The sequence below is a fragment of the Macrobrachium rosenbergii genome, chromosome 45, assembly GCF_040412425.1.
Source record: "Macrobrachium rosenbergii isolate ZJJX-2024 chromosome 45, ASM4041242v1, whole genome shotgun sequence".
In the NCBI taxonomy this organism is placed as follows: domain Eukaryota; kingdom Metazoa; phylum Arthropoda; class Malacostraca; order Decapoda; family Palaemonidae; genus Macrobrachium; species Macrobrachium rosenbergii.
In genome coordinates this window covers 33,996,057-34,021,864 of record NC_089785.1, presented here as the reverse complement: position 1 = coordinate 34,021,864, position 25,808 = coordinate 33,996,057, and the positions used below count along the sequence as shown (strand labels likewise).

The 25,808-nt window shown below is 38.8% G+C and overlaps 2 protein-coding genes across 4 annotated transcripts in view; one reads left to right on the top strand and one right to left on the bottom strand.

The window, feature by feature from the left end:
* Nucleotides 1-25,808, top strand: part of LOC136829912 (uncharacterized) — a 167,904-nt gene that overhangs the window by 107,999 nt on the left and 34,097 nt on the right. The window contains exon 1 of one of the 3 annotated variants that reach the window (XM_067089061.1): nucleotides 19,243-19,406. The exons of the other annotated variants lie outside the window; for them this stretch is intronic. The gene's annotated coding sequence lies outside the window, so the exon portion shown is untranslated. Of the gene's footprint in view, nucleotides 1-19,242; nucleotides 19,407-25,808 lie in introns of those variants that run through there. 3 annotated transcript variants of the gene reach the window in all.
* Nucleotides 1,677-25,808, bottom strand: LOC136829909 (uncharacterized). The gene is made up of 7 exons (XM_067089047.1): nucleotides 25,258-25,808; nucleotides 14,993-15,167; nucleotides 11,193-11,376; nucleotides 8,583-9,476; nucleotides 4,908-4,991; nucleotides 4,179-4,371; nucleotides 1,677-2,604 (listed from the first exon to the last, which is right to left on the bottom strand). The coding sequence occupies exons 1-7, from the start codon at nucleotides 25,266-25,268 to the stop codon at nucleotides 2,466-2,468; spliced, it is 1,680 nt and encodes a 559-aa protein (XP_066945148.1). The 5' UTR covers nucleotides 25,269-25,808; the 3' UTR covers nucleotides 1,677-2,465.

The following is a 25,808-nucleotide window of genomic DNA, read 5'->3' as shown; positions in this document are numbered from 1 at the left end:
TTATCAATGGTCAGTTCACGATCAGTTTGTCGGGCACACTGCTAGTATTCCTTGTTCAGATGTTGTTAGTTATACTTCGTATTTTTCTTAAGGAACCTGTTTTTTGTACTTCGTAACTATTTCTTAACAGACATCGTTCATTGGGAGCTTTAATTTTAAGTCAGTAGCCCCTGTGGGCTTGTTGTATGTGAATAATAATAATAATAATAATAATAATAATAATAATAATAACAATTGTGTTTTAGAATATCTGTTGATATCTAGGTGACAATCCTTGACGAGGAACCGAGATTTTATAACATTAGTTAGCTGTGAGTTGTAGGGAAAGTGGTATCTTCCTGACAACTGGGCTTCCTTGGCTCTGGTCAACATACTTTTTTTACCAGAAAGTTCCCATCCTCCATCTTTGTCATGTCTGCTTTCAACCAGTGATATTGTCAGACAGTACAAGCCACTTGTACTTCTTAGCTTAAATCTCTTCGTTTTGTTGTAAACACGTTTTGGAAAGCCCTAGTCAGTGTTTTTTCTTCTTGCCCAGTTTATTGTATAGTGTGTGATTACAACCCTTTTCATGACTTTATTATGACGTATTCTGAGCAAAGTTTGCGTTCCTAATGAAATTAACATGCCAGGCCAGGCTTAGATGATGATATAATTGGGCCAACTGATGATATCAGCCTGTATGCTGGTGTGGCCAAGAAACAGACCTTGTATCCACTCTTTTAAGCTGCCTACACACGTAACACTTTTAGTGGAAAGTGGCTGGCCGCTAAATGGTCGGCCACTTAGTGGCCAGCTGATAATATCAGCCTGTACACTGGTGTAGCCAAAAAGCAGACCCAGTAGCCACTTCATATCCACTCCTTTCGTTTCATCCACTTTTAGTGGCTGGCTACTTAATGGCTGGCCACTTTCCACTAGAAGTGCCTCATGTACAGGCAGCCTTAATCAAAGATAAATAGCAACAATTTTTATAGATGTTCTCGTTTTTCTGCAAAATTCTTCATCAAATTTCAGTGGCTGGTAGCAAATCAGAGAAGCCAAGACAACGTCAGAAGGAAATAAGGGACTGTTTCTGTGTTAAAATTAAACAGCCACAAAAACAGTGAGCAGTAATCCAGGTTATAACCAGAACAAGGCAATGTTTTCTTTTACTTCTCCTTATTCAGAGCTATTAACAGATCTTTCACATGCACAATTGATCCCTGATCCCTTTATCTGCCGAGAGTGACCAGATTTGCTGCACAGCGGCACCAATATGCAGTAAATGTGCCTCGCTGTGGAACTTCTCAGTTCCAGAGGTCCTGTACTCCTCCTACCGCTGGACTGTGGAACAGCCTCCCTGCGGATGTCGTGCAATTGGAACTTCAGAAGTCCAAGTGAAGATGCAAGCATTACTATCCAAAAGCAATTCAACTTGTATTTAATTATTTTACTTACATTTTAATTTATTTATTGACTTGTTAATTTACATTTTACTAATAACTGACCTCCTCTTTCTGTATTTCCCATTACCTTCTGTTACCTCTTTCGAACGAACACCATAATATGCTTTGGAAGCTTGACTTTCAAGTCTGTGGCCCCTGTGGTGGGCTTGTTCCATATGGAGAGGGTTCATATCCTGAATAATAATAAGAATATCACGGTGAATGAGGTAAATGGTTATTCAAAGACGGTTTATTTATTTGTTATTATGTATATTATTTAATAATCGAGTGCCTGCACATTTTGTTAATAGCGGAAATATAGTTTTGTCTCCTAAAATTATGGATAACCCTTTGACTAGACTGAATTGTTCGCGTAGACGAAAATAGCTCGTGTTAGTTTAGTATGCAGCAATAAATTATCGGATTCCTGATGCAGAGAGAGAGAGATAGATAGAGAAAAAGCGGCGATAAACAAATCAAAAATAAAAAAAAATGTATCTAAAGGGTTATTTTGAGTACAAAAAAGGTTATTCATTAAACCTTTTGGAAAAGCAACTTTATGGTTTTTCGTTCTTCAGAATGTCTTTTCACTGTTGTCTTTCTTGCGATGAAGACTACAATAAGAGGTGGCCTTCTGGAAGCAGAGGTGCATCAGTAGTAGTAGTAGTAATAGGAAGGATTTGCCTTTGAAACGGCTCCACGAAGACTGCATGACAAGATGTGGCCTTCTGGAAACAGTGACGTATCAGTAGTAGTAGTAATGGGAAGGATTTGCCTTTGAAACGGCTCCCCATCCCCATCTTTGCGCCTCTGCACAAGGCTGCTCAATCCTGCACAGTTTCCGAATCCTTGTCTCTGCACCAACTTTCCCGCCCGGGAAAACTAGACTCGCTTTTTTGACGTCTGACTAAGCAGATGTAGACTAAGCGTCCTCTTCTTTTCCTTCTTCTTCTGTTCCTCTTCCTCGTCTTCTTCTTCTTCTTCGTCCCGGCACATCTGAGAGCGCTACGTCCGAACGGGAGGAGGAGGAACACGTCGTCATCCGGTGTTGCCGTCCAGCAGGGACATATTCTGTTCCTTCAGGAGTTCCCGGTAGAAGGCCAGGGCTGCAGGCCCGCAGCCGTACACCAGCTGCCGCTCCGAGATTTTGAACAGCAGTTTGGTCTTGTAGTGATATCTGCATGTGTTCAGAAAGAGAAAGATAGAGATTAGAAGCCCATCGAAGAACTGGACGTACAATTTTAAAACCATAAGCAATTTCATGATAGATGTATATCAATATTATTTACAATAAGTGCCGGTTGGCTTCTAGGTACGCTTTACATTTTCTTACCTTGTGTTTAGTCTATGTGGTTTCTGACTATTTAGTCTGTCTGGTTATGTGACTGCTTGGTCTGTGTGGTTATGTGACTGCTTGGCCTGTGGGGTTATCTGACTGTTTAGTCTGTCTGGTTATGTGACTGTTTAATCTGCCTAGTTATCAGACTGTTTAGTCTGTCTGGCTATGTGATCTGATTATGTGACTCTTTAGTCAGTCTGGTTATGTGACTGTTTAGTCTGTCTGGTTATGTGACTGCTTGGTCTGTGTGGTTATCTGACTGTTTAGTCTGTCTGGTCATGTGACTGTTTAATCTGTCTAGTTATCAGACTGTTTAGTCTGTCTGGCTATGTGATCTGGTTATGACTGTTTAGTCTGTCTGGTTATGTGACTGTTTAGTCAGTCTGGTTATGTGACTGCTTGGTCTGTGTGGTTATGTGACTGTTTAGTCTGTCTGGTCATGTGACTGTTTAGTCTGTCTGGTTATGTGACTGTTTAGTCTGTCTGGTCATGTGACTGTTTAGTCTGTCTGGTCATGTGACTGTTTAGTCTGTCTGGTTATGTGACTGTTTAATCTGTCTAGTTATCAGACTGTTCAGTCTGCCTGGCTATGTGATCTGGTTATGTGACTCTTTAGTCAGTCTGGTTATGTGACTGTTTAGTCTGTCTGGTCATGTGACTGCTTGGTCTGTGTGGTTATCTGACTGTTTAGTCTGTTTGGTTATGTGACTGTTTAATCTGTCTAGTTATCAGACTGTTTGGTCTGTCTGGCTATGTGATCTGGTTATGTGACTCTTTAGTCAGTCTGGTTATGTGACTCTTTAGTCTGTATGGTTATGTGACTGTTTAGTCAGTCTGGTTATGTGACTGTTTAGTCTGTATGGTTATGTGACTGTTTAGATGGTCTGGATATCAGACTGTGTAGTCTGTCTGGTTATGTGACTGTTTAGTCTGTGTGATGATGTGACTATTTAGACAGTCCGGTTATGTAACCATTTAGTATGTCTGGTTATAGGATTGTTTAGCCTGTCTGGTTATCAGACTGTTCAGTTTGTGTGGTTATGTGACTGTTTAGTCTCTGTGATTGTGTAACTGTCAGTCTGTCTGGTTATCTAACTGTTTAATCTTGTCTGATTATTTGACTGTTTAGTCTGTCTGTTTACTGAATGAACTTGTGTCGTTGTTTATTGTATATCTGACTGCCCTAGGACTGACTTGAGAATAATAATAATAATAATAATAATAATAATAATAATAATAATATAGTTTAATAATAATAATATAGTTTGCATATCACAAACAAAACTCACAAACAAAGAGAGAGAGAGAGAGAGAGAGAGAGAGAGAGAGAGAGAGAGAGAGAGAGAGAGAGAGAGAGAGAGCGTTTTATAAGAGAGAGAAAGAGACACCTCCCCCCCGGCCCCCAGAATTACCTCAGGGCCCTGGCAAAGTTGTTGTAGGAGAGGTCATCCTTGTTTGACCTCGTGCCCCACATGTTGGCGATCTCCTGCGGCTGGACGAGCCTGAAGCTGCCCTCAGCCTCGTTCTCCCACCGGATGATCGAAGGATTCGTCTTGGGGCAGGCCAGGAGGCGCATCAGGAACTCCCAGGACTTCGGTCCACGATCTGTTGGATGGATAGGATATTAGAGATGTCTTTGGCATGGGTAATTCAGTATCCTTTTATAGCAACAAGAGAGAGAGAGAGACAGCGGATAAAGAAATCCTGAAGGAGGCCTGACAAAGTAGGATTACGAGAGAGAGAAAGTGGGTAAAGGAATCCTAAAGAAATCCTGACAAAGTAGCATTACAGGAGAGAAACAGCAGGTAAAGGAATCTTAAAGAAATCCTGGCAAAGTAGGTTTACAATAGAGAGACAGTGGGTAAAGGAATCCTAAAGAAATCCTGACTAAGTATGTTTACCCTAGGATTACAGGAGAGAGACAGTGGGCTGAAAAAATCCTAAAGAAATCCTGACTAAGTATGTTTACCCTAGGATTACAGGAGAGAGACAGTGGGCTGAAAAAATCCTAAATAAATCCTTACTAAGTAGGGATACAAGTGAGAGACAGCTGGCTCAAGAAATCCTAAAATCGTGACAGTAGGATTACAGAGAGAGAGAGAGAGAGAGAGAGAGAGAGAGAGAGAGAGAGAGAGACTCACCTCTTTTCCTCTTGGTGGGGATCTTCTTCAGGTGGGGGACGGTTCTGTTGGCCTCGTGGGGTGACCGGGGGTCTCCTCCTGCCTCTGCAAGGAAGCATTTTGTTCGTGAGCTTGACTGTGGGTCTTTAGGACTCAAGATTCTTCCATTTATTTGATGAGAAACACGACTAATAACTTGGTTTTAAATATAAGTGTAGGTCTTTAGAAGACAAAGTGAGAAACATCACTAATACCTTCATTTAAATACAAGTGTAGGTCCTTAGAAGACAAAGTGAGAAACATCACTAATAACTTGGTTTTAAATACAAGTGTAGGTCTTTAGAAGACAAAGTGAGAAACATCACTAATAACTTGATTTTAAATACAAGTGTAAGTCTTTAGAAGACAAAGTGAGAAACATCACTAATAACTTGGTTTTAAATACAAGTGTAGGTCTTTAGAAGACAAAGTGAGAAACATCGCTAATAACTTGGTTTTAAAATAAGTGTAGGTCTTTAGAAGACAAAGTGAGAAACATCACTAATAACTTGGTTTTATATACAAGTGTAGGTCTTTAGAAGACAAACATTCATATGTCCATCCATTTTATAAAAAAAAAACATTGCTAATAACTTGGTTTTAAGTATATGTGTAGGTCTGTAGAAGACAAAGATGTATACTTTCATTCATTTGATGAGAAACACCACTAATAACTTGGTTTTAAGGGTATAATAATTTGGATTTAAGTATAAAATAAGCTTGGTTTTAAGTATATGTGTAGGTCTGTAGAAGACAAAGATGTATACTTTCATTCATTTGATGAGAAACACCACTAATAACTTGGTTTTAAGTGTATAATAATTTGGATTTAAGTATAAAATAAGCTTGGTTTTAAGTATATGTGTAGATATGTAGAGGGCAAAGATTCATACTTCCATCCATTTTATGAGAAACATCACTAATAACTTGGTTTTAAGTTTAAAATAACCTGGATTTAAGTATAAAATAATTTGGTTTTAAGTATAGGATAAGTTGGTTTTGCGTTTAAGTGCAGGTTTCTAAAAGACAAAGCTTTGAAGAGGAACGCCACACAAAAGTACCCCGCGCACTGTGGGAAAGTTCCGCACAGATGTCAGTCCACAGGTGTTAAGCAGAAAGGTGTCAGGACGGAAAAGGGAAGTGTAGTGAGTAATAACAGCGTGTGTTTGTGTGTGGTTATCAGAGAGTACTGATAAGGACGCGCATCTGAGAAAGAGGAAAATTACGGAGAACAGTTTCAACGGACTGCGGTGGTGTCACTGGCTTGTTACAAGAGGATCATTGCTGGTTGAAGCTTAAGTAAATAACAAGCGAAAACAAGCATTAATGAAAACAAGAGTAGAAGCAAATAAAATACCAAAAGTAAAAGCAAGTAAATACGAGTAAAAATTGGAAGAAGTTACGAGGTCACTTGCAAAACATGAAATATTTTTGGGTTCAGAAGACAACCATGTTTGGATGATGAATTGGCAGGTTTAGCAGATCAAAAAACTTGTTTGAAGAGGAGCAAAATGAGTAGATTGCATACAAGGAGGTGAAAATAGCGTAAGAGAGAATATCGATGATTAAATGAAGGTGGAAGGAGGGAATCTGAGAAAGAACTTCAGAAAGAGAGAGAGAGAGAGAGAATAATACTTGAGGAAACTCAATGGAGTAAGAAAGGTGACTGAGCCATCTCGGTGTATGCAACTTGAGAGATTCCCTCTGAAGAGGCTGTGGAAGGCTTCTGTATGAGGGGAGGGTTCTATATGAGTCAGACAACTAATTATTCCTCCATAGATTGCAAGAGTTGCTGGTCATAGCATGACTCAGTATACCTCGAAATTTGTGTTGACTGAAAAATGAAGAGAGATCACACCATACTTGTTTGTTTTGACTGAGAAATGGAAAGAGATAGCAACGTAGTTCTGAGAACTCTGAGAACAGAGAGAAAAGGCTGAGAGAAAGCCTTTGGCAGAACTTCTAGCAATATGATGTGGAGGATGTTAAAGATATATTTCAATTACGTGATTGCAATAATAAGTTTTAATTATGGAAATGAGGCTTTTGTTTGAATATATAAGCTGTTTAATATTTCTAAGGATATAATGATGACAGAATTCAAGTCGAGGTTCTCTGGTGGCAATGCAGTGTTATTTGGTGACATCGAAGAGGTGCTACAGAGAATGGTGAAAGAGTTGTAAAAATTATTCTGTAAGAGGATTGAGATGTGACTGAACATTTGCCAAATGGAGAAGTCGGTGGTTTGTATGGGCCATTAGGAGCATACGTCAAGGTCAGTGCCAATGGAGATTAAATTTTGAATGTATAAAGGGACTGTTGAACCAATTTCCCACTAGGGAAAAGAGGTGGGGATGCTGAACAATATGTGAATTGAGTGAAAAAGAAGAAGTAGAATCTGTTTATATTTACTGTGGGCTCACTCCTTTGTTATTCAACCTAGGCAAACTACCTTATTGAAAAATCTTCACATTTTATATATTTCTGTTGAAATGATTGGATCAAGTTTATACATTCCTTAGCTGATTTCATCATTCTTACAGAAACTGTGTTCTGCAAAGATGGAATCAGTTTTATTTGTTACCAGCGCGCTATTAAAATAAAAAGTATCATTTTAGCACCTGTTCCACTGATGGCGTTTTATTGTTTTTACCAACGTGAAGGGAAACTGCAGTTCTCCTGTGATATATATATATATATATATATATATATATATATATATATATATATATATATATATATTATATATATATATATATATATATATATATATATATATATATATATATATTAAAATAAAAAGTATCATTTTAGCACCTGTTCCACTGATGGCGTTTTATTGTTTTTACCAACGTGAAGGGAAACTGCAGTTCTCCTGTGATATATATATATATATATATATATATATATATATATATATATATATATATATATATATATATATATATATATATATATATATATATATATTTTATATATATATATATATATATATATATATATATATATTAAAATAAAAAGTATCATTTTAGCACCTGTTCCACTGATGGCGTTTTATTGTTTTTACCAACGTGAAGGGAAACCGCAGTTCTCCTGTGATATATATATATATATATATATATATATATATATATATATATATATATATATATATATATATATATATATATATATATATATATATATTTATTTATTTATTTATATTTATATATTATAATCTGCTATGTTCTCTTTTCAAATGTTTTTCCCGTTTGGCCAATGTAGAAATTGTCACATGAATTACACAGCACTTAATACACCACTTAGTTTTGTCGGGAGAGTTCTTTATAAGTGCGGGTTATTCATCTTAAATATGGTGTTGGCCGCTCCCTTTCCTTGTTAGGTGCGAATGACATTTCAATCATCTCACTTGTTCATTTGTCTTGTCACCCTGGAATATGCGTAATGGAAGTTTCTACCACTGCGTCAGTGATCTTGAAGATGTTTTAAAAGCTAAAGGCGAAACGAGGCTAAATTTTGAGTGGTAGATCTTTAGCCTTTACTCTACGGCCCTCTCAAGAAAACTTGAGAATACCTTTGAGTAATCTGAAAGAGCTAACACTCTCTTTTATCTCGCTGTCACCAAAGAGAGAGAGAGAGAAAAAGAATTGGACTTACCCATTTCATGTTCCTCGAGCGTATCGTCTGGGATGTCAATGACAAGCCTCCCTGGCTCATTTTCTTCATCGTCGGACTCTGAGGAATTCCTGGAGGGATTACTCGATGGCCGACTGAAGTTGTGGTAACCGGTGTAATGTTGAGACTGTATGTATACCTGCCCTGGGTATTTGTGATGCGAATCGTGAGTGTGCTGGATGACACGAGTGTGGAATCGCCCGCTGACATCCTGCGCGTGAGCATGGTGGCTGGGGTGAGAGTTGGGGATGACACCATCCATGCCGTTTGAGTAAGGTGTTGAGTACATTGTATGGCCAGGGGTGTATATTGTGACAGGATGGGAGGTCTTCTCGTATAAATCTTGCTCACTGTCCAGGCCTTTCAGTGCGTGTGAGTGATGGATTCTATGACTGTCGTTACTGGGGAATGTTCCTGACTCCAAGTCGTCCATGGAGATGAGGGCCGGAATGGGCTTCATCGGACGGGCCGAGTGGTTGTCGTGAAAAGAAGCCTTCCGATTATTTTGCTTGAGGCATATAAGCTGCGGAGGCTGATGGAGGGCACCCTTGATCTCTATCTCTGACTGCTGAGTGTAGACTTCTGGGTAGATGTTGTGTTCTTGGTAGTTGGGTGAGAGAGAACCGGGCGAAGACCTCCCGTCGTGGTACTTCGAGTAGACTTCGTAAGTTCCTCTCATAGGCTGGTCTGGGTATGGAATTGAGCTTTCCTGGTTAAACCTTGGGGACGGAGAGCTTTGGCGCGATATCGAAGCCAGGTGCCCATTGTATGAAAGGTCGCTGGGTATATCTTGGACGGAACACTTACTGGATATGTATGTGAGTGTAGAAATGGCATCGCTGCCTACACACCGTGGGCATCTTTGTTTCTGCATTGCTGTGAAGGAAAAAATGAACTCGGTACAGTTTTGTCGTTACAAGATTATAAAGCTAACTATTGTACGAAACGTGGTCTTAATGATTGATAAATCAGTCTTCTAAACATGTCAGCGGTCGTGCCACTTCCCTTCATAATGAATATAAACAGAACTGCTGTAAGACTGGTTACTCCAGATATAATCAAGACCAGCTACACAGACATCAGCTTAGTGGTCGAGAATAGTATGGAACAGAAACTGACCAAAACAGAAAGGTGAGAAATGACAGAGTTGACGAGGAGGGCCACTTGAGTGGAAGGAAGAAGACCAGTGGGGAAAGACACTTTAGGAAGTTCTTGAGGGAAATGTGACCTACAAGAGAGGGTCCACAATAACTGGCCATTGGAAACCAAACTTTGTGATAAATTTTTCGTCAAGGTGTGTTATTCAGTACAGACCCTGGTCTGAGGAAAGGAAATGGAACCTATGAGGTCATTCAGCGCTGGAAGGGAAATGAGAATAAAAATGTTTGAAAGGTGTGACAGGAGGAAAACTCGCAGTTGCAGTATGAAACAATTGTTAGAAGGTTGAGGAAAGTAAGATAGGAGAAGAAAATGAACGGAGGTAAGGTAAATGGAATGAAAGGGGTTGCAGATATGGGCCGTGTCTAATGGTGGCCCTTAAGGGATTAAAGACTATAAAAGGCCTGGTTTGGACTTTTAGACTTTCCCAAGGAACTGAAGTTTGGAAGATCTACGTGACTAGGTTGCAATTTAGGGGTCTGGTGACAGAGTAGCAATGGACAACAGTGTGGCTGGAGAGTCATTCAGTGAAAAGTTAGAACTCTGAGAATATATTTAGGAAGTGAAAAAACAAGATATTTTTCAAACGAACCAAAGAGAAAGGGAAGTCAGAATTTATTATTATTATTATTATATATAGATATATATATATATCATACGGAATAATATATTGCATATGAAATAGGGGCAATTGACTTGAAATTCAAGCTTCCAAAGAATATTGTGTTCATTAGAAAGATGTAAGAGAAGGTAATAGGAAATACAGAAAGAGAGATCAGTTATCAGAAAAGAAAAAGTAATCTAACAAATAAATACATAGATAAATAAATATAGATAAAATGTAAAAAAAAATACAAGAATTGTTTTAGGGTAGTAATGCATTGCATCTTCGAGTGAACTTTGAGAATCCAGTGGCACAGCGTCTTCAGGGAGACTGTTCCATGTTCCAGGTTCAAAATATAGGCTAACATTCTAAGTGAAAAATAATGAGTAGATCAAGAACCTTATTAGAAAAACCCTCAAGTATATATTTATACATATTTATAGAGCTGAAATGAGGCCATTTTTTTCAATTTACATCAAAGTCCATTTACAGTATTGCAAAACTAAGCTTCATCATTGTATATCCATACTATGTCATTGTAAAGCTATATTTAGTTGTACCAAGAAAGTGTAATGAGCAATAGTGCTTGAAATCTTATTGCATTCTATTTGTTTGGTAAACAGTTGGAATAGAGTAACTGTCAACCCTTCCAGCCATACTTCCAAGTGATATCTGCATTTCTAAATAATTTCTTAATTAAGAATATAATTGTTTCATTTTCTTAGCTAAAATTACACCTTATTCTTGGTATTCTTAGAAGGAAAGAATACCCTTTCATGTCAACATAAGGGTGAAACCAGCTCAGGCGGACCGACCTGTATTCTCCTTACCTCTGTAGGATCTCAGTTCCTTCCAAAACATGGTGCCGTATTGTTCTCCCACGATGTAGCAGAATCCCTGACGAGTCAGTTCCTGCAGGCTGATGCCGTCTTTGGCCCTGAAGCCCCTAAGGTCGACCTCGTTGGTGTCGACGCCTCTCTTTCGACAGACGTGTCGAGACCACTCTTCGCTTTGCTGTTTGGGAGAAGTCGACTTGTTAGGGTCTTTCAAAGACGTTCTTATCTCTCTCTCTCTCTCTCTCTCTCTCTCTCAGTTAATTCTCTCTCTCTCTCTCTCTCTCTCTCTCTCTCTACAGTTAATTTATTTCTTCTAACGAGAACAAGACATTGCTAAATACATATAAGTATTACTAGTATAAGTAGTAGGAGTTGTCTTCGAAATGGCTCACACAACACAATGCTAAGTAGTAGTAGTATGAGTAGCAGGAGTTGTCTATGAAACGGCTCATCCAATACCAATGGTCGCAATAGTAGTATTAGGGATAAACCCTTGCAACGGCTCCCTTTGTCGTCTAATTTATTTTCCTAGGTATCAAAGAAGTGTAAGTTTAATTTTTTCCTTTTTTGTTTTAAGTTACTTAATCTATCAATTCCTCTTACTAAAAGTGCTTTTAATATTATGTTTCATTTTGTTCCTGGGAAGTTGCGCTTAATTTCCCGTTTTCTTTGGTTCCAAAGAAGTAAACCTTTGGACTTCCCTTATTCTTTGGATCTCCCGAAGTTCATTTATTGAATTCCCGTTTTCTTTAGATTTTCCTTTGTTTTCAAAGTTCTTTAAAAAAATTCGCAATTGATCTTTCATATCAGTGCTTGCTTTCTCTCTCTCTCTCTCTCTCTCTCTCTCTCTCTCTCTCTCTCTCTCTCTCTCTCTCTCTCTCTCTCTCTCTCCAACAGGTAATATAGCCGATTCAGTTGCTGCAGAGGCTAGGCCTAATCTGGAGTCTCAGAGGCACTGGCCCGAACGTTTAGGCCTTCATATATGAGATCATTGTGATGGATTAAAAATGACGTCAATTTTCTAGCAAAGATTATTTTGTTTCTAATAAAGTAAAGACTTTAAACTGGTTGGGATTATATTAAGAATATATTATCATCTTTGGAGATGATAATATCTTCTTAACACAATGAGCAGGCGCAGAAAGCTTGTTGCTAGTATTATCGTTAGAAGACGAAAGCTTTTTGCTAGTACTATTGTTATAGTACTATCACTACAAAGTTAAAGCTTGTCGTACTATCGTTATAAGGCGAAAGATTATAGCTGTAGCAAAATCCATCGTGCTTTGCAGCTAAGCCCCTCCCACTGATTACGTCACGGTCATTCCTTGAAGATGATTGGTTGGCAATGTTTTCGAAAATTTGGTTAATCCGTGGTTATTTTCATCTTCATTTATTTTGTAAGGGTTGTTTTACCGAGCTAAAATACGTTCTGCTGATTATCAGAAGGAAACGTTATATTATCCCCTGCAATAAAATCATAATACACATCTCCCTAAAAATGGTAAATAAAAAAAAGGAAAATATGAATGAAGTCAGGATTGTTCCGCGATGCTGCAATGTTGTTTTCGTAAATGCGGTTCTCCTGAATACGGGGGGGGGGGCCAGGAGTGTCTTGCGTTCGAATCGGTACGCTTGAATGACAGGACAATGATAATTACCATCTGATACTGTCAAGCGCGTTCACCATTCTAAATTTAACACAAAGACTTTCTCAGAGCTATGCAGACTGATAATTCATATTGATTTTAGGAAATTCTACTACATCTTAATAGTCATAAAATCGATTTCAATGCAATCGTTAACACGTTCAGTGGAGTGACAAGCAGTGACTGCACTCTACAAAACCAGAATGAGCCTACGTTTTGCTTAAAGCTACAGTATGATAGGCTATACGAATCATATTGGATATAATTTGCTGAGAATTTTCTTAAGGATATTTTCTCCTGTCGAAACAACAGGATCATAAAAATGACGTAGACCTATAATGTCTTATGTCTTTTTGTCGGTTTACGCAGCTTATGACGTTTGGATTATATATATATATATATATATATATATATATATATATATATATATATATAAATAACTTAATATATCTTTTACCGAAGATATCAACTGCATACGTCACAACTCCGGGAACTTAAATCTGTGACGTCATCATTCATGCTCGGAACTCAGCCTTACCGAACGGAGTCAAACCCGTACTGATAATAACTGAACTGTTAACTAGTGTGACGTCATTCTCCTTTTGAGAACTAGCCAATCACTGGTGTGCAAAGGGCCATGGATTATGCCATAGTACTATCGTTATAGGGAGAAAGCTTGTCCCTAGTACTACAGTTACAGGGCACAAAATTCCTAGCGACCCTTGGCATTAACAACAAAGAAGTATATATCAACGCGAGACAAGGGCGGATTTAGATAGTACAGTACAAACATCTGGGCATAAAATTGATGGAGACTTATCTGCAGATGCATGAAACTTATCAGTACTTTCAACACAAGATGAGTTCCTAGAATCATCAAACAATTATACCTAAAATAACTTTATTTATCTTGCTGAAGGTGCAGTACTGAAAGAGACAATTACTTTCAAGGGAAAGGGTACTTTTACTATAGGTTTCCAATTGAAAAACCCCGGTTCCAAAGTAAGACCGCATCTCTGCACTTACGTCAGAAATAAATGAAAATGTATTCTGGCACCTGTAGTGCCAAAACAGTACAACGAATCAGAAAAAATGTATAGAATACTTTTCACAGAGAATTTTATGTAGATTATCTTTATACTGATTATATTTTGCACTTATGTGAGTCTTTACGAGATATTTACATGAAATTGGTGGTGACATCAGGATGAAAGCAGAAGGAGAATGCAAAATTTATATCTTATGTACTCCTTCAGAAAGGGAATACAACTTTTATCCATATTATTATTATTATTATTATTATTATTATTATTATTATTATTATTATTATTATTATTGCCTTGTCTGTTCTTTAAATCAAAGATAACACGTACAACACAAAAATATATGACAAATATCTGCCACACAAAATTAACAAGACGGGGAACTTGTCACCAAATTTTGAAAAAATTATTATTATTATTATTATTATTATTATTATTATTATTATTATTATTATTCCCCCGTGTGTTCTTGAAATCATAGATAACACATATAGCCCATGTGACAAAAGTCCTGCCAGTCAAGATTAACAATAAGAGGGGTAGGCTACTTGTTCAAAAAATCTTGAAAAAAATATATAGTATAATATAATGGAATGTTCAGTCCCTGTTATTAGTAGATCTGTACAACACGAACAGATGTTTCAGTACACCTGCAGGTCTGGGTCTGTTGTATAGCACGTGTGGGATTATGTACAGTCACTCAATCGTCATTTCAGTACAGTGGAAACACCAACCTTCCCCCCCCCCCAACCCTCCACCCGCTCTCAGTTATAATGAAACTGAGCCTGATACCTTACTTTCAACTCACCTTTTACTCACCATCAGAGCCTTTTTCTCTTGCCCATGCATACCTTACACATCCTGGTGAGCCTCACAAGTCACACTTATGCCACAGTACCATAGCTCTCATTTTTAATCATTTTAATTCCAGGTGTCTTGACACACACACACACATATATATATATATATATATATATATATATATATATATATATATATATATATATATATTATCAAGAGGTCACAGTTGCAATTTGTACACACACACCCACAAACAACTGACTTGACCAGGAGTAGCTAGATGCCTGGGGCTCTGAGAACCTACCCTGCCTTCCCAGTAGCACATGTGCTTGTTCCAGAAGGTTTGTTCTTGGTCCCACATCGGACTGTCACTCTCCTCCTCCTCCTCCTTCACCTGAATGTAGTGGTCATGCTCTTCCTTCACGTTTGTGTAAGGGTACGACATCACGGCTGAGTCTCCTGGACGGGTCGCGGTGAATCTGTAGGGGGACAAAGACAAAGAAGAGCTGAATTCACTGCTGCGGGACCTCGCTGATAGCGTACAAGTCATGCACGGGGCGGGAAATATATAGGATATAAGCCAAAGGCTAAGCACTGCAACGTATGAGGTCATTCAGCACTGAAACGGAAATTGAGAGTAAAAAGGTTTATTTAAGGGTATAACAGAAAGGAAGACCTGGCAGTTGCACTGTGACTCAGTTGTTTGAAGAGGGTTGAGGAAAGTCAGATGGAAGAACGAGAACATGAATGGAGGTACAATTAAAGGAATGAAAGCAGTTGCAGCTAGGGGCCGAAGGTATGCTCCAAAGAACCTCAAGTTATGCCTACAGTGCACCGCATGAGGTGCGCTGACGGCACTACCCCTGTAAGGGGCAATTCATGTATAGAACAGGCAAAAGTAAAGAGTGTTGTGCGTAAGTGAGCTTTAGGCATCTTATTATGAGTCTAAGAGAACCCTGTGGACATGGCTACCCAAACCCAGCCGAGGAAGATACAGAAGATGAGTGAGAACTGAATCGAAGCCAAAACTCCCCATAGGAGAGTAGTACCATCAGTGCACCTCACACTGTGCAGTGCAGGCATTACTTTGCAGCGTCCCTTCGGCTTTTTAGCTGCAACCCCTTTCATTTGTTTTAAGGTACCACCCTCCATATGCTTTTTTCTAGCTTGCTTTCATCAGCCCTCTCCTGAAAATTGTTTCTTAGGGCAACTGCAGAAGGTTTCCCTCCTGGTAGACCTTGAGAACCTCTTTACTCTCAGTTTCCTTTCAGCACAAAATGACCTCATTGGTCCCAGCACTTGGCATTTGGCCTAAATTTTATATTCCTATTCGATTCTAAACTGAAACTTAAGAGCTTTTTGATAATTTGACTGAGCCATTGATTCAGCTACATAAGAATGGCGTGTGGATAACTCCCACATGTTGGACGAAGTTTCACGAAACCAAGAAAGGTCTGCGCACAGAACAAGAACGCAAGTAGTTAGAAGAACCTTCCAAAGCCTTGATTTTATCGTAGGGAGTACAGTAGATGCTCAGTAACTTTCCTAGATGCTAAGTAACACTTGAACCTTCAAATCATGTAAGACAAAATGCACGTGCTTGTGCATTTGCAAAGTGAGAAAGATGAAGAGGATGAGAAGTGGTAAAAAGAGAGTGACAAGAGAGAGACCAGTGTTTGAGATGGACTGGCCATGTGGAGATAATGAAGGATGATAGGTTGGTGGAAAGGGCATATAATTTGGAGGAGCAGAGGAAGAAAATGCTGCACTTTGTGTACTGCAGAATTTATATATATATATATATATATATATATATATATATATATATATATATATATATATATATATATATATATATATGTATGTATATATATGTGTGTGTGTGTGTATGTATATGTGTATATATATTATACAGTATACTGTACAGTTTGTACATACATACATATATGTGTATATATATACATAATTATGTGTATATATAAATAATATGTATGTATTAGGCCTAGTCATCCAATTGCGTATCCCACTGTCATGCCACTAATGTCATCCATAGCCCCAAGGAAGGACTGAGGATTGAGGAGGAGGAGGATTGAGGAGTGAGAGTAGGTGGGGGAGGGGGAGGAGTGAAAGGGAGGACTGGGTGAGCGTCATAGTAGGAAAGAAGTCTCCGGCCTGGCGGTGAGTGGCTCGGGGAACGCCCGCCTCTTTCCACCTCCGGATTTTCCCAGAATAAAACACCTGAGATTTACGTCACCGTCACCACTCTGAGGCAGATTTCGGTCTCGACAATTTAAAATGTCCAAATGCCCTCGTGCGTCTTCGATGACGTGGGTGTTTAACGATAACATTGTCGTTTTTGGACATCAGAGCACATTATGGGACTAGGTTTCGCATCTGACATTGACATGAAGGTGGCTGACCTCCTTTCTGGTTTGGTGATGTCAGCCAGTTTTGTTTTTCCTTTACGTCAGCTTTTACACTTTCTTGGAAGTTCTAGGCACCAGATCGTGTTGCAAGCTTCTTGTATTACATTACATATCACCAACAAGTCGCTCGGTGAATGAACAGACTAAACTCCTAAATAATATTATCTGTAAATGAGTTTTCTTGATGTGTCGGTTAACAGAGGCCTACATTTTTAACGAGAGGACTAAGCCTAGTTTCTGATTTTTCGGACTGTGTGTGTTTGTGTTCACTTGATTACTTACATTCACGCATGTCGTAACAGAGATTATATCATTTTGCGCACGTGCAAACAAATTTAGACTACATCCGGTTTGTAAAACTTCTTGATTTTTGTAACCTTCACAAAATTTCTTAGCCTCGCGGGCATAAGAAGTTCTTGAATTTTGTGCCTTTGGCTGACGAAAACTTCTTCATTTTAAGAAGAATAATATAGTTTAAATAATTAGTGAAATTATTTCTCTAATTATTTAATAATTTTTACTACATTCGTGTTTGTTTATATAATATTATCGAGGCTTGTGTGTGAGGATAAACATCCTTGCATATCTACCCTGATATTCCTCGTGAACACAAAGCCTCGACTGTACAACACCGTGTGCAGGAATCCAATCACTCGGACAACATTCACAATGCTTCTGGCAAAGGCCACGAGTTTTTTTATTTAACTTTTTTATAACCTCTCGATATCTATGATGCTGCACTTTTCTCCAGATAGGAATTTGCACCCCAGAGAGCTGCAGCAAATTCGCAGGTAGTAAGAAGAAGAAGTATTAAAATGGGTTTTCCAGCGCCTGCAACTCACAGGGCCTCTTGTGAAATTCCTGTGCCTTTGTCTTCCGTAAGTCTCCTATCAGAACTAGCCCCCTTTTTCATGGTTTTCGCCTAAGTAGGTCTAGGTCTTCCAACTCTTCTGGTGGCCCCAGGAACCCAGCTGACATTATCAGGTGTTATTCTCCCTGGGGTTGTACGAAGGACAAGTCTAAACCATTTCTATAACCCTTTCATCATTAGCTCATCTGTATATGCAATTTCCATCATTTTCTTTATCGGGTCATTTCTCATTCCACCCTGCCATCTGACTCATACTGTTCTTCTTAAAATTTTATCCTCAAATCTACAAAATGTTTTATATAGGCTATATAGTTGCACGGTCATGACAAAATTCATGTCCGTATAACAATACACATTGTACCAGTTTTATGTAAAAATTTTCTTACAGACTGTATATTTGATTTCCAAACCTTGTACAACCTGTTCATTACTTGTTTTGCCTTCTTTTTTTCCGCTAAATTCCAAGTTGAGAGAACCTGTACTGAAAATCGTCGTTCTTAATTATTTGAAAGATTCAGCCTCTTAATCGTTTCTCCGTGTAATCTTATTTCAATCCTTTGTGCACAGTGTGTCTTATAACTTTTCCCCGTAACACCCTGCTATTTACTGCAAATTCACTCGATAAAACTCCATCAATATTTAACTTGGCGTCATCTTCGTTCGTGGAAAACTTTAGCTAGCTTTACGTATTCAGCGGGAAGGCCACAGTGACGCAAGACTGAATATAGGTCTAGGGACGCTGTCAATTGCTGTTCTCGTAATGAAGACTAGATTTTTTTATGTATGTGTATTCATCTTATGGTTTTCTGTTCCCGGCGCATCTGGTAATTGACCAGTCCCTCCGCTCTCTCTCTTCTTGACCGGTCCTCTGTATGTGCGTGCGTTCGTTACGGTTCGAATTTTCCTACTTCGCTTAAGATGTTAGCTTTGCAAATTAAGGTTTTTGCAGGTTTAGACTCATCCCTTAAGAAAGATCATCTTACACAGACACACACACACACACACATATATATATATATATATATATATATATATATATATATATATATATATATATATATATATATATATATATATTAATAGCTTGAGTTATAACTTGAGTCGTCGTGAGACTAAATAAATTTTAAATTATTTAAGGGGCATGAACTGCTTCTCCATCTGTCGGTGAAATGACCCTAGAGTTTGTTGATCTGCCTTTGCGTTTTCTGAGAAAAGTTCGTCACATTTATTATAATCTTTTTTTAACTCATGTGTCTTCTCCATCTTCTCCCCTTCAAAGAGAGAGAAGGGTTTCAGAGCGTGTAGACTTTATTTTGGAATCCGTGTTTCATTATCACGTTCAGCGATGTACAAAACCAGGCATATTTTGAATTGACTCGAAACCAAAGATGATGATGCTTTGTGGAACGTGAATTTATAAGGTAAGACAAAGAAGCAGCCATTTTAATAACCAATGTATACTGTATAATCGTCTTTTCGGATTCAGCTGTTCAATTCCGACAGCAAAGGAGACTCACCTTCTGAATATTCTAGAGAGCACACACCAGTGCATATATCGTGTCTGCTCGATGATGTCACTTTCAGCAATAATACTAATGTTCTCTTGGTGCATTTTCATGTGGTTGCTGGTATATCTTTACGTGTTGCTTTGCGCATTTTGTGTGTCTGCGTTCAAGCGCCATTCGGTACATTTTCATGCGATACTTCGTACATTTTCAGTGTCTGAGTGACTTGGTTTTCGCAAACTAGGTACTTTGTGAGTCTAGCTTAGCATTTGTATGTAGATGATATTTATCCAATGCATTCGTCAGATAAGGTCATTGTTGACCATTATTATTTTCTGTCAGGTTTTAAAATGAGGAAGATGAAGAAGAAATATTATGTATCACAAAGAAAATCAGCCACCTTCAGGAGAAACGAGGGGGTTGTATTACAGAGACCTGATAGCCACAATCCTCTCTCTCTCTCTCTCTCTCTCTCTCTCTCTCTCTCTCTCTCTCTCTCTCTCTCTCTCTCTCTCTCTCTCTCTCTAAATTTGAACTGAGATGATTGTAAGATACAAAGCAATGCATAAACAGTGGAGGCCATTGTATATCCTTGAAAGAAGGCTCCTGTGGTTCCTCATACCTGAGTCAGAATGGTGGAAGATGTGAATATTTGAATTCTGCTACGAAAGAATAGAAGAATAAACGTTGTTTATGGCTGTATCGAATTACTGTCGAGCTTGTATTCGACAGTGATTCGAAAATTAGGCTCAAAATCGACCACACAGGGAGAATTAGCTCTTAGCTGTGATGTTTTTAGCATGTTCCTGATGTGCCTCATCCAGTTTCAAAATGGGATGATGTAAGTCACCTTTTCAAGATGTAAAGGAGGCATAAACTGATACAGTTTATTTTTTTAAGAATCTGTGACAGAATGAGAAACTTTACAATAAACTTAAATTTTGCCTAAGCCATCGTCAATAAAATGACGTCCGAACGTCTTTACAGAAAGTTAGCTGAAATTGTAGTACTATGTTGCAATGCAGTGTAAGTAATCGCTATTCAGACTGCACAGAGCAAACCTGCTCTTTCAAGCCGTCTTTTATTGAAAAAGTATGTGTTTAAATGAAACTTGGTGTTATGCGATCACAAGAAGTGTGAATTTTCATTGACTGAGATTCATCTAGATAGAATCAGTGAGACTAGACGCCTGGCTGTTTGCAAACTAGATGGCCAACTTGTGCAGTTAACCAACCACACTAGCTCATGGGGATTTTACCAGCAGACAAAAATAGGCTGGAGAATTGTGACCTTCATTAGCTGTAAACTCAGAGCCGAGCAGCTGACGACTGTGCTAGTGTTCAGGACTGGAGGTAGGCCTATAACTTGGACCTGGCCTGTATTTTATTCGCAAGAGAGATCTCATCTATGTCACAAATTGTGATTTTGAGCGCTCTGAGGAATAAAGAAGGCGAAAAACAAGCGACTATCAAGGGATGCGACCAAGAACGTGATCAGAATCGCAAAAAGCAACCTACGAACACACCAGTACTAGCAGAGAGAACACGTGGCTCTCCAGATAAAAGGAAGAAGAAGAACTTCTCTCTCCCCCCCCCCTCTTTCTCCGTCAGATTAGGAAAGAACGAATAATGAATAATTGTTTGTGCTGTGCGTCCATCACGCACGAAAACTCAGAGACCACGACTGTTTCGCATCTGAGTGCTTCAAATCTCCGAAATTGAGCGGCATTTTGTTCTGAGAAAAGACATCTCTGGATATTTCGGGAAAACTAAGAGGGAGTCTCCGTCTGTTAGTTTTTTAGCTCGATTCTCACGAGTGTATTTTATTTTATTGTACATGATTGATGAATTCCTTTATTTCTGTATTATATATATATATATATATATATATATATATATGTATATATATATATATATAATATATTAATATATATATATATATATATATACATCTTTCGATTGAAATAAAGAACTACATCTTTCGACTGAAAAAGAACGACCTCCATTCTAGGAAAATGTAGAGAGAGAGAGAGAGAGAGAGAGACTAGCAGCCTCCAACACATTCCTTCTTTTGGTAAGTATGCGATAAGAAAACATCAGAAAACCGTACGAAATATATTCGCCACAACAAAATTATCTGTCTCTCTCTCTCTCTCTCCTTGACAGAACAGAATCAAAGGCAATTTTATGCGACTAATGACCGTGTCAGGGATAACTGCAGAAAAATAAAAAGAAAACGAGAAGGCGAGTGAAGGAAGGGGTAACCGTTCCTTGTGCAAACATACTACCTCGGCCTCGCTTCTGTTTACTACGCAGGGAAGTCCCGCCTCCTTCATTAACAGAGGTATCGTAAGCAACGAGTTTATGCGTCCTCTTGGCCCATTTACCTTCATAGGAAGATCATTGGGAGTCCCATGAAGACAGCCTATGGTACCAACTTGAGACCGGATTCAGATCGTGGGTTTTGAAGTGCAGGTTGACAGAAGGTTTTAGCTTGTAAATGATAAAAATATACTACGCATAGTTTCACGGTTTGGTGGTTTATTACAAGGACGAGTTATTTTAGGAACTAATTAAGTCTAAAAGACGTTTTTTCCATCGCTTATGTATGCATACATGTGTTTGTGCATGTTCGATGATCTCTGCACGTTACATCGTTAGTTGGTCCTGGTTAAGCCTAAGGAGATCAGGACTTTTGTTTATGATGTTTATATTAATTTTTTTTCTCGGTCAGAAGTCGTCCACGGCGCAAACTGTGAAGGCCCTCCTCACCAATTCCGTTCTTTTCCCACTTCTCGAGAGCACAGGGCGAATCTAGTTTATTCCGGTTGCAGCCTGCAGCAGGTGCCTTGAGAAGATAACAATATGATTATTATCGGACGGTTCCAGCGGCGCGCCGGCATTGCTGCATCTAAAAACGATATTTTCCTCGGGCAATGACGTCAGATCTAAAACAATAGATACACAAAAAATGCTCGAGCGTTCAATGCAAGTCAGGGCCATTAATCTTGATACGTAGAATTCGCAGTTGATCTACAGGAAGTTGCCAGTTTCGGCTTTAGGTGATGAGACTGAGACTAGGCTTCAAGTAAGTGGCGCCTGTGAACCGCAGCTGTAAAAGACTGATTCAGTATTTGTTGGCTGTTCAACACTCACACAGCCTTGATGCTCGAATGTGGTTTCTTTGAGGAAACACTCAAGAAATCATTTCGGGTTAAGATGAATCATCTGCTATTTCTTTTTCTCCTAGTTCGTCGTCTGTCCTGGACACGCAATTGTTTAAAGCGATGATTTGATGTTAAAGGTTCTAGGAAGACCACCGAAGGAGAGAGAGAGAGAGAGAGAGAGAGAGAGAGAGAGAGAGAGAGAGAGAGAGAGACTCATGATGGCATTTCCCGTCATTGGGGTAAAATGGTTTTCTGACAGCCCCCTTAATAACAGTTCATTAACTTCAGTTCACTGACAACCAGTTTTGTCACGGACGTAGACCGAATTCAGGACTACCAAGCGAAAGGTTATCAAGTAACTTCAGGATAAAGAAATTCACTTCGGGAGGCTTTATAAATAAGAGGGGTTAAAGAAAGGATATATACCTTGTAATCGACAAGAATGCATTGTTGGCAAAGTCATGCAACTTTTAATGGAAACTTTGGGAGTGCTTTCCGCCTTCCACGTGCAGTCATTCACAGACTTCGATTCGGAGACGAACGAACACTTCGCTCGAAAAACTCACTGCAATTCTTCGCAGAAGAAACAAGAATCAGCTGGTGGAAACTTGTATTCATTGAACAAATTCTGTCCAGATAACTTTCAACAATGCAGAATAAGAAAGTAACGATGGTCGACGATGCGAATGGTACAGTAGATAGCGTACCAGCAATTATGGAAACTGGACCTAACAAACTGAAACTGGCGCAAAACGAGAGCATGGTTTTGCGAGGGAGTGAGAGTAGACATTTTGCAGAGCCTCTTTTTATCGTGCTCTGCCTTATTTACTGAAGCGAATTTATGCAATAAGACACAGTGGCCATCAAATCAGCCTTGGATGCGCCTGTGTTCAGTGTAGGCCTACGATCGAGCCTTACATTATTTGCCCAGAAACACAATAAAACCAGAAACACGAAATTAAGACCGAGTCAGTGGTAGGCACACAGGTTAACAACCACGAAATATTATGTAATAAATGAGACGAAAGGTTCAATGGAAAACTTGAAACACTAATATTTTTGTAGGAAAAATAAATGTCTTATGCTTAAAAACACGACGCTACCAAGATCCTTCATATTGAAAATTGTTCTTCAAACCTACAGTTCCTTAAAATAAATATCGATATCGCGGATTTAAGTGTCTATAAATCATAACTAAGCTGTGATGTCACAAAAGAACTTCATTATAAACAAACTTTCAAAATTCAGTAGAGAGAGAGAGAGAGAGAGAGAACGGTGTTAGAAGACATCTGCCCCTCCAACGATTGTAGGAAATTGGTTAATGTACTTAATTTGAAAGAAACTATCTACTCAGTCTTCTAATCATTCTTTAATCGTGCAATAAAATCTAAAGGAGCGTTTCATACTCATTTTTCTTTAATAAAATTCGCAACGTGACTAAGAGTTTCTTCTTCTTAAGCTTGGTCGAAATTACATCTAGCCAACTGGATTATGATCTCTGATCACCATAATTACAGTCAACCATTCTTCATGCCTGCATCATTTATCGTCTCATCGCCATAATTATAGTCAACCATTCTTCATGCCTGCACCATTTTCCTGTTTTTCCCTTTACTCTCGAGCCCCAAAGAGCGCGTGCACCATCCATCCGGAGAAGCGGACACGGTAAACGCTCCCGGAATTCACATGCAGGCAGCGCAGTCGCATGACGAAAGCAAGCGCCTTTGCCGGAATCACACAGACACACACGTGCATGTCATGACGTCTTTGGCGACGCAGGATTCGACTTTATGCACACACACGTCACGGACGAAGGCTTTATTTCTTGCACGATTTCCATAGGCATTATCATGGTGGTATCCTGCTAGGGGTGTCCGAAGAACCACTCCGCGCGTAGAACTTTCGTTATGTCAACGAGAAAACGAAAGTGATCTGTCGAGGTTTCTCCTGAATGAAGACTTCTTCTTCTTCTTCTTCTTAATTATTTGGATTTTATGTCACTTATACTGAACTATGGAACATGGCCATAGCTCTTACACATCGGGAATTAAACCTAAAGCAGAAATTGAGATACACGAACGACGTTTGCCCACCTGCGCTTCTTTTGTGTCTGTTGTTTTGATGCAAATTATTATGTATCACATTCACTTCGTAATACTCTTCTCGCAGGTGTTCAAAAATTGGTTAGAAATGAATTTCTTCTTCTTTTTCCTCTTTGCAGGTTTTTAGGATGATCAGGCAATCACCTCATACTAAGTTTCAATATATATATATATATATATATATATATATATATATATATATATATATATATATATATATATATAATATATATATATATATATATATATACATTATATATATATATATATATATATATATATATATATATATATATATATATATATATATATATATATATACACACACACTTTAGACAAGTAAATACGTAAATGAATATGTACATCGACATGCATTGGAATCTACAAGTGTACACATTATATATATATGTGTATATATATATATATATATATATATATATATATATATATACATACACATATACATACATACATGCATACGAACACGTGTAACTCTTACCCTAATCTCATATGCAGAAGCAGCCCACCGTAGAGACACAGTAAAAGTCACAGTAGCGACATAATCACACACACACACAAAAAAACCGTACGGTGAATAAGCAGACAGTAAATCCCGGAGATGTGAGGACTTTAAGAGATCTTCCCTCGCTCACAGATTGCAAAGTACTGGCCCGCGCGCGCACACACACATACTCTACACTCCACACACACACACACACACACACACTCTCTCTCTCTCTCTCTCACACACAGTCGCACTCTCCACTCAAACACATGTGTGCACATATATGTGCGTACGTACACGCACGAGCGCGCGCACACGATGCCGAGGGCAGAGGTAGGTCGCGTTTTGCTTTTTCACCCGCTTACTAAAGTTTTCCTACTTAGGGCCTTAAGTTCCGTGCACTCGTCTCGCCGCGCCCCGCATTGCTGCTGCTGGGGCGTTTCGGGGGATTTCCTGCGGGGTGGGCAATCCAGGTGCAACCGCAACGGCAATCCTTTGCCCCCGTGTTCCTGTTCCTGGCAAGCACCAGCACCAGCGGCAGGGCC